The sequence below is a fragment of the Chlamydomonas reinhardtii genome, chromosome 7, assembly GCF_000002595.2.
Source record: "Chlamydomonas reinhardtii strain CC-503 cw92 mt+ chromosome 7, whole genome shotgun sequence".
NCBI classification, from domain to species: domain Eukaryota; kingdom Viridiplantae; phylum Chlorophyta; class Chlorophyceae; order Chlamydomonadales; family Chlamydomonadaceae; genus Chlamydomonas; species Chlamydomonas reinhardtii.
Genome location: NC_057010.1, coordinates 1,444,255 through 1,452,433, shown reverse-complemented (window position 1 = coordinate 1,452,433; position 8,179 = coordinate 1,444,255). Strand labels below are relative to the sequence as shown.

At 64.3% G+C, this 8,179-nt stretch overlaps 2 protein-coding genes across 2 annotated transcripts; one reads left to right on the top strand and one right to left on the bottom strand.

Annotated features, from left to right (window-relative positions):
- Positions 1 to 1,068: 1,068 nt before the first annotated feature.
- Positions 1,069 to 4,544, top strand: CHLRE_07g323300v5 (uncharacterized protein). The gene is made up of 2 exons (XM_043064002.1): positions 1,069 to 3,541; positions 3,704 to 4,544. The coding sequence occupies exons 1-2, from the start codon at positions 1,325 to 1,327 to the stop codon at positions 3,965 to 3,967; spliced, it is 2,481 nt and encodes an 826-aa protein (XP_042922570.1). The 5' UTR covers positions 1,069 to 1,324; the 3' UTR covers positions 3,968 to 4,544.
- Positions 4,545 to 4,567: 23 nt separating this feature from the next.
- Positions 4,568 to 8,088, bottom strand: CHLRE_07g323250v5 (uncharacterized protein). The gene is made up of 8 exons (XM_043064001.1): positions 7,853 to 8,088; positions 7,560 to 7,671; positions 7,216 to 7,286; positions 6,780 to 6,951; positions 6,328 to 6,471; positions 6,098 to 6,199; positions 5,510 to 5,863; positions 4,568 to 5,191 (listed from the first exon to the last, which is right to left on the bottom strand). Exons 1-8 carry the CDS (start codon positions 7,981 to 7,983, stop codon positions 4,970 to 4,972), a joined length of 1,308 nt encoding a protein of 435 aa, XP_042922569.1. The 5' UTR covers positions 7,984 to 8,088; the 3' UTR covers positions 4,568 to 4,969.
- Between the last annotated feature and the right edge of the window lie 91 nt (positions 8,089 to 8,179).

The window sequence follows — 8,179 nt, the reverse complement described above, 5'->3', positions numbered from 1 at the left end:
ATGGCGTGTGGTCTTTCTTCTTTAAGTCGGGCGACCCTACCGAGCCCTCTAATTATCGCCCCATCACGCTGACGGATACCGATTACCGCACCCTTGCCCGGGTGTTGTGCTTGCGACTGCAACCGGTGTTTGGGCGTGTCATAGACCCTGAGCAAACTGCGTTTCTGACGGACCGTCGCATTGCCGATAACGTCCTCTTGCTCCAACTTACTCCTGGCCTGTTGAAAGCCGCCAAAAAGGCCCCGGCTGTGGCGGCCTTCCTCGACTTTTGCAAGGCGTATGATACGGTGGACCGCTCTTTTCTGCTCGCGTGTCTGGAGCGCATGGGCGTGGGGGCGGGCTTTCTTACGTGGGTGTCCCGCCTGTTACCTGATACGCGTGGGGCGGCGTTGGTGAATGGACGTGTGTCAGGATGGGTGCCGTTGATGGCGGGCGTGCGGCCGGGCTGCCCGTTGGCTCCGTCGCTCGCCGCGCGCCCAGCCGGCTCAGCGGCTAGCGCCGCGCGCACCTCCGCCGCCGAGACCGCAACCCGCCCCAGCTGATCCGCCTCTCCGGCTGTACACCGGCGCCCGTGCTGTTGCAGCGCATCCAGGACTTGCGTGCGGGCATCCGGAGCGGGCGGCGGCGCGGCACTGACGTCCCTCCAGTACCGCGCCATCACCTGCCCCATGACCGTGGGGTCGGATGTAGTGGTGCCATTGGGCTGTTTCAACTTGGCAATCACGCGCGGCCCACCCGCCGGCCGCAGCATGCGCGTGAGGAGAGGGCAGGGCTTCTCGCCGCCACGCAGCCACGCGGGGCGCGTACGTCGCGCCGCGCCAGCGGCCGCGGCCACGGCGGCCTCCGCCGCCGTGCACCGCGCCCGCACGGCCGCCTGCGCCGCCACCATTATATCATATGGAGCTGTATTGGAGTGGTGCCCAGTGGTGAACATCGACTCCTGTTGACAGCCTCTATCATGCTGTGTCATTCAGGGGCCTTCCACACGACTCTGGCATGCGCGGGATTCCATCAACTGAAATCTCTCAAGTCTCGACTCTCGAGTCTTGTCTTCGAGAATTTCGAAAACTTCAAAAACGGAATCCACCTGGATCCTGGCTCGGGCTCTCGGCCGTACTGCAAGATTTTGCCTAATCATACATCACGCTCTTTAGCTTATCAGAAGTTTCACCAGTGGGCCTTTACATGAGCCGCTACCCTCGACACACAAGTGCCCGCCAAAAACAAAGACGAGCAAGGTCCACTGCTTGCGCCACATGCATGTTTTACGATAATAATCACCGTATAGGCTGGGCCCAGCTTTGAGCTCCAAAGCGCGGCAGCAATGACCAGGAAAAGTACCAGGCGCTCGGCCGCTACGGCCGGGGATGGCCCAACTCCTGAGGGCGCGACGCTGCTGGACGTACTTCGTGCACTGGATCTTGACACGCTCGGGAACATGCTCTTTCGAGGGTACCGGAAGCAGTATCTCGGCGCCCGCCTCGCGTGCAAGGCCCTGCGCGATGCCTTCGACACCACCCAACGGATGGTGTCCGTGACCGCCACGGACAATATAGCACGCGAATGGCAGGCGGGACAGCGGTCGTATCTGGCGCGCGCACCCCACTGCAGCCACCTGGTCGTGAAAGTAGCCACTTACCCAGAGATCGAGGAGGAGGAGGAGGAGGAGGAGGAGGAGGAGGAGGAGGAGGAGGAGGAGGAGGAGGAGGAGGAGGAGGAGGAGGAGGAGGAGGGGGAGGGGGAGGAGGACAGTGAAGATGGCTGCGGGCAGCGCGCCGCCGGCGCTGCGTACCCACACGACCATCTGGCCCGACTGGCCCTGCTGGGCACCACTGCGGAGGGCCGCGCCAGCGTCAAGAACCTGAGGCTCACCTGTAACGGCTCTGGTCTCGAGCTCTCCAGCGTGGTCTCGGCGCTGCTGTCGCAACTGCCAGGGCTTGAAGCTCTGGACGCGGCCGATTGTGTGTCCCCGGCCGGAATGGGCATTGGCGACCGCACCCGGCCCGCCGTGATGCACCACGCCCTGGCCAGCTACGCGCCGCGGCTGGACCGGCTCTACCTGCCTTCCACTTCCGGCATGCTGCACGGCTTGGGCGCGCTGGCGGCATGCAGCGGCCTGACGCAACTCAGCATCTTCGGGCGCTGTACCTTCGGAGGCACCTCTGGTGACCCGGCAGAGCTGGACGCTCAGGCAGTTGCCGGCTTGTCACAGCTGATGCATCTGAAGAACCTGCGGCTGCTTTGCCATGACCCCAGCGGCGGCACCCATCTCGCTGCGTTGCTGGGCGGCCGCCGGCCGCCTAGCCTGCAGTCGCTGGGGCTCACGTGTTCGGTGCACGTGATTGCGGCAGCCGCCAGCGCGCGCGGCAGCGGCCGCAGTGCTGGTGGCAGCGGCGGGCGCACGCAAAACCTGCCAGCTGTGTCCATGGGCGTTGAGGCGGGGCCGGGCGGACCTGGGCGCATCGTCAACGTTGTAACAGACCCGCCTGGCAGTCACGTTCCCGGTCCGTCAGGGCTGGACCTGCTGTGCCAAGTGCTGGTCGCCGCCACCGACCGGCTTCCGCCTCACTGCCGCCGGCTCCAGATGCTGTATCTCCAATGCTTCGACATGTCCTGCTGGGCTGCCTCGGAGGAGCATCTGCACCAGAGCCTGGGGCCGGAGGGGCCGGTGCCGGTGCTGCTGGAACGTTGCGACCGCGTAGGGTTGGGGCTTCTGGAGCTGCGGGAGGCGAGAGCGCAGGCCGCGTGCGCCGTGCTGCGCGTGCTGGGCATGCCGGCGAGGCTGAGGCTGCGGCACGGCTGCCTTGACCTGGAAGCCTCAGCGAAGCCGCAGCCGCAGCCGTTGCAGGCGGGAGAGCCCCGGTCCCTGTCGTCGCTACGGCTGGAGACCGCGACGCCGGATGCGGTCCTTCGGGAGGCTGTGGAGCGCCTGTGGCGGGCAGCGACCGAGCAAGCAACCGATCAGCACACTGACGGCGAGAGCGTTGTCTACAGCGACATCGACAGCGTGGACTGGCGCTGTTATAACGCCAGTAGCAGCAAGTTCGTGCTGCTGCGCGGGGTCCCGCAGCTGCCGGCTGTGGCTGACAGCGGCGGCGGGGACGTGCACAAGGCGCTGGGGCGCTGGTTGGACGGGCTGGCTGGACTCGCCCCGCCTGCAGACGCGCAAGCGCCGGCGGCACGGGCTGGGGCAGAGGCGGGGCCGAGCGCAGAGGACGCTGGGTTGGGGCTGCATGTCGGGCGTCCAAGCATCCATGTCAGCGCCCTTTGCGCCAACACCTTTGTGTGCACGTGTCGATCGGGTGACGATGCGGAGGAGCTCGTGGCGGCGCTTGCACCAGCCGGCGCGGCGGCGCCTACAAGCTGGAGTTGCGTGGGGCGCTCCGGGGGCGGTGAGGTGGGAGGCATGCAGGGAGCCGAGCCCCGCCGCCCCGCCCCAGCCGTATCCGCAGCCGCCCGAATAGCAGCGCATGTCCCACGCCGTCTACCAGGCGCTAGGGCGTACAACAGCACTTCCCTCGTCAAGAGAGCAGTGCTGCAGGTACGGCAGTCCTGCCCGCGGGGCAGGGCGCTTGCAAGTGTGGCTGTTTCTTTCATGATTAGACGTGACTTGCTGTCAATTGCTCGGCTGCCAAGCTCCCGCGGCGAACTATAAACTATTCAAATCTCAATCTACGTGCTGTGGTGCACTGCTGCCTCTCAGGTGCTCTCTGAGCTGTGGCACCGGCCGCCGGCGGACGATGCCCGTGGCCGTCGGAGGAGCAGCGCGGGAGGAGCGATGCCAGCGGCGGCGGCAGGAGGCCCCAGCGCGGGGCAGCTGGGCGGCGCGGCCGTTGGGCGCATACGGCAAGTGCTGGATCTCGATCTGGCGCTGACGCGGCAGTGGCGTGCCGTTCACACGCTGAGCAAGGCTCTGAACTTGCCGGATGTGGACGCGGAAACGAGTGACGGTGATGCTAGTGAGTAGCTTGCAGGGTGGGGGTGGGGGTACATGGTGCATGCTGGGGTTGCTGTGGTGTCATGGTATTGATAGCCGGATTCTGTGCGTGTGCATCGGCGCGCTGGCCTCATGGGCAGGTGCAGCGGTTTTGCTTGCTGTGAGGGACCTGAAGGCCGGCATTGACCACCATTGCTTTCGCCGTCTTGTGTGTGGTTGCGGCACCGGCATTGTCGTTGCCGAGTCGCATGCTGTGTGTGTCATTGCTGTGTGTGTTATGGTGGGAAAGCACAAGCAGGAGGGCGTTGATACCGCGCATGCGAACGTTGGGCTGTGTTGTTACTGGTGCTGACTGGTTTGCGTGCGGTGAATCTTCATTGTATGCGCTTGATAAACATCGTTGGGCCGTTGGGCCTGTCTAGCGCACGGTGGGTTGTAGGGGCGCTGCTACCGAATAGTTTGTTCATGTGGTTGCGTGCGACGGGACAGGGTAAGATGAGGGTTGGCGCAGCAGTAATTACCGCTGTGTCAAGCGCCTCGAAATGAAGAATAGAGGCAGTAACGGAGCCGTGGGTCCGGCTGCGCTATTAAGATGATAAGGGCATGGGTGGAGAGGGGCGCGCCTGTACTTGAGCATCGGCTGCGCGCTCTTTACCCTAATGTATTGTCCCCACCTGTCCGGCGTGTCCGCACCTGTCCCCACCGACCGAAATGGGCTACCTTCCGGTTGGGCACAAAGCTGTCAGAAGCTTGCCTTGACATGGCACGGGGACAGCGCATGCGTTCGACCTTCGTGCACACATGTACATATCAATCAAGCGGCCCTAGCCACCAGGAACGCTGTGCGCCTGTGCACCTCCACGCTTCAACTCAGCGTGCATTCCTCGCGTGCACCTCCATCCTGCACTTCAGCCGGCAGTAATGCCCCGGAGGCCTGCCTAGCCGGATCATCCCAGCATCCCTTTGCTGCGCGCATGTACCCACGGTGCGCACGACCGGCCAGCACTCTGCCCTCAACATGTATGCCCTTGCTCATTTAAATTTGGGTTTCGAGGTCAGGCCTGTCCGGTAGGGCCGGTTGGGCGACACGTGCGGCAGACCCCGCCCCCCCGGCACAAGCGGCACGCCTGCCACGCTGTTGCTGCTCTTGGGTGAGCCCAGCCCGCTGCTGCCACCTCCCGCCTGCGCCTGCTGCAGCGCTCCCTGCAGCGCCTCGACCTGCTGCACCAGCTCCCGCCGCTCCTCCAGGCCCGCCTGCGCACAACAGCCACCGCCAACCCACGTCAACACACACATGTCCTGGTGCCATGCACTGCCGTGCAGGGGGCCGGAAGCGTTCGTTCAGGACACGATGCAAAGGACATGGCAGCCTTGTAAATGCGGCTCTCGCCGTCCTGCCGCCAACCTCCACGCCGCCGCCCGTGTGTGTGGCCTTGGGGTCCTGGGTCCTACTGTGCGGTCTTTGCATGTGCCTCCGCCGCACCGGCCCGCCGCCCTCTGGTTCCGCGTCCAGCTTTCTTCGGGTTGTGCACGACTAGCTCTCGCCCCAGCACCCAGCATACCCGGCCTCACCTGCAGCGCCGCCCGCATCTGGCCCAGCTCCGCCTCGCGGCTGCGTATGATCTCGCTCAGCCGCCCCAGCTGCCCCTCCATCATGTTCAACATGCTCAGGTCCACCGCGGGTGCTGCCGACGCGGGTGGTGGTGGTGTCGGTGCTGGCGCTAGCACTGCTGGTGGTGCCTGCAGTGGTGGTGGCGGGCCTGCGCCGGAGCCTGGAGCTGCGGCTGCTTGCAGCTGCTGCTGTGCCTTAGCGAGCTGCCCCTCCAGGTCCCTCACCCGCGCCTTGAGAGCCTTTTCGCCGAACTGGCTGCTGCTCAGCGCAGAGCGGGAGGCCTCCGCGTCCGCCTGCGCCTTGCTCAGCTTGGCCTGCAGGGTGCGTGGGGGTTAGCCGTCCATCAAGACGGGGTGGCGGGGGCGGAGCCAGCAAGTTTGCAAGGAAGTGCGGACGTCGACTGGATGGTGTGGTGAGGGGGCGGAGGAGAGCGCATCGTAGCCCCTGCAACTATGCTCTCTGTAAACAGCGCTTGGCATTTCAGTGTGCGACCGACGTTGTCACAGCCGCAGTCAAGGCGGGGGGGGGGTAAGGGAGTGATATCGCACCTGCAGCTCTGCTGCTGTCGCCTGCGCCGCCTCTAGCTGCTGCCGCGCCGTAATGGCGTCTGCCTCAGCTCGCTGCAGCCGCTGCGCAGCCTGCTGCTCCATCTGGGCGAAGAAAGGAAACGCGAGCGGCGTACGGGTATTATATGCAACCCCGTCGCATGTACACGCAACGCACAATTACACGCCACACGCTGCGATGCGCCACGCACGCGTATCAGCGTGACACTCACCGCTGCGGCGCCGGCGCGCGGCCCCGTTTTGGCGGCGGTCGCCGTCGCTTCAGATGCCGCCGCTGCCCGTGCCGCCGCCACCGCCTGCTCCAGCTGTTGCTGATGCGTCCGCCGTACCTCCGTAATCTTAGCTATGAAGCTGTCCTGCGCACGCACCAGAACGACACAACAACACACATACCTGTAAGGTTGATACGATAGTAGCCTGGGAGCCTGGTACGGCCTGGTTGCTTTCCAAAATGCCGCAAACGCGCCACACAAGCATGCCGTCCGACACCAGCAAGCCCAGATGCCCAGAGGTACATCCATCACTGCCCTAGTGCGCGACCTCTTAGCGCCATCCCTCCCACACCGTCTCCACCCGCTCATCTCCTTTCCAGTCAATTCCAGTCCTACGCACATCCCGACGCAAATATGCGCACGCGCCCAGGCATGCACGCGCCCACGCCCACCTGCATCTCTCCCAACCGCGCCGCGGCCGCTGCCTGCTGCGCTGCAAGGTCTGCCTCCGCCCGCTGCAGCTGCCCTGAAGCTGCATCCAGCTCCGCCCGCAGCCGGTGCAGCTCCGCCGAAGGACCGTCAGCCGCCGCCCCAGCCGCCACCACCGCCTGACGCTGCTGCGCCCTGTCAATGGTACGGCGTGAGGCGACGCAGGTGGCAGCGTGTGGAGGCGCGGGTGCATGCAGTGCGGCGATGCGAGACACAGCAGCCGCACAGCTGTTCCTTTCCATTCCCGTTTTATCTTCCTCGCTCCGCCTTTGAACGCCTGTTTGCCATGTTGCAAAGTTATTGCGCTGCTGCTTCACACATCGCAGGCCCCTCACGTCCACACCTTCTGCGCACCCGGCATTCCTCCTGCCTCCTGCCTCCCACCTCCTCCCCACCCACCTGTTCAGCGCCAGGGCCTGATCCAACTGCGCCTGCAGCGCCGCCACCTCATCCGCCTGACCACTGTGTGCCTGTGCGGCGCGGATAATGAAGAAGGGAAATAACCACGGCAGCCAGCATGCGTTTAGTTCGGGCGCCATTATCAAAAGGCGGGGCCGGAGGCGTTCCCGGATTGCAATGCCCTGCCTGAGCTGGGATGGAGCGGCAAAGCTGGAAATGATCGGCAGACGGTATGATCATTTGATAACACATAGCAGGAAGGCCTCCTCTGTTACACTGTCAGTCCACAAAACAAGCCCCCAAGCTGCTCTCCAGCCGACCCGTTCAGTATGTCCCTGCCGCACCGTGTTAGTGCTGCTGAGCGCCTGCCGCATGCGGCCGATCTCCGCCCGCAGCCGCACCACCTCAGTCTCCTTGTCAGCAGCAAGGGCCTGCCAGTCTTGACCGCTCTTGGCCCTGGGATGCCGAAAATAAGTGCCCGGTACGTTTCAGGCAGGCAGGAGCATGGTGGCTACAAAATGCAAAGGTTCTAAGCCAAGGGCCGCCTGGACGCACTGCCACCAGGAGGGATGCGATCAGTCCCGAGAGATTTGGCTATTGCCATTAACATTGCGGGGCCAGCGAACCTGTATCCTACCTCGAGGCCGCGCTCTCTCTGTGCAGCTCCAGCTCTTGCCGCGCCGACGCCAGCGCCCCGCGTGCCCGTGCCAACACGTCGGCCCCCGCCGCCCCCTCCAGAGCCTCTAGGCAGCGTTCTAATTCCTCCATGATAGTTTGGTTTGCCTCGTAACAAATCAGGCCAAATAGCTTGCGCGGGCTAACATGCCGCGCAGAAATGTGGCCACAGCAGGATATGGAAGCGAAGTCGTTGATTCCCTTTTATTTTCTTATGAATGCATACCCATGTGCACGCGCTATGCGCATTTCAGACACAGACTTGCCCAATCATTTGTGGATTTCGGTG

What these genes read in the sequence shown, in the direction of transcription:
- CHLRE_07g323250v5 (XM_043064001.1), bottom strand. Translation starts at nt 7,983, where the DNA reads ATGGAGGAATTAGAACGCTGCCTAGAGGCTCTGGAGGGGGCGGCGGGG. An exon ending in AGAGAGAGCGCGGCCTCGAG is followed by an intron (nt 7,672 to 7,852) that starts GTAGGATACAGG and finishes TCGGCATCCCAG; the next exon opens with GGCCAAGAGCGGTCAAGACT. An exon ending in CAGGCCCTGGCGCTGAACAG is followed by an intron (nt 6,952 to 7,215) that starts GTGGGTGGGGAG and finishes TACCATTGACAG; the next exon opens with GGCGCAGCAGCGTCAGGCGG.
- CHLRE_07g323300v5 (XM_043064002.1), top strand. Translation starts at nt 1,325, where the DNA reads ATGACCAGGAAAAGTACCAGGCGCTCGGCCGCTACGGCCGGGGATGGC. An exon ending in TCAAGAGAGCAGTGCTGCAG is followed by an intron (nt 3,542 to 3,703) that starts GTACGGCAGTCC and finishes GCTGCCTCTCAG; the next exon opens with GTGCTCTCTGAGCTGTGGCA.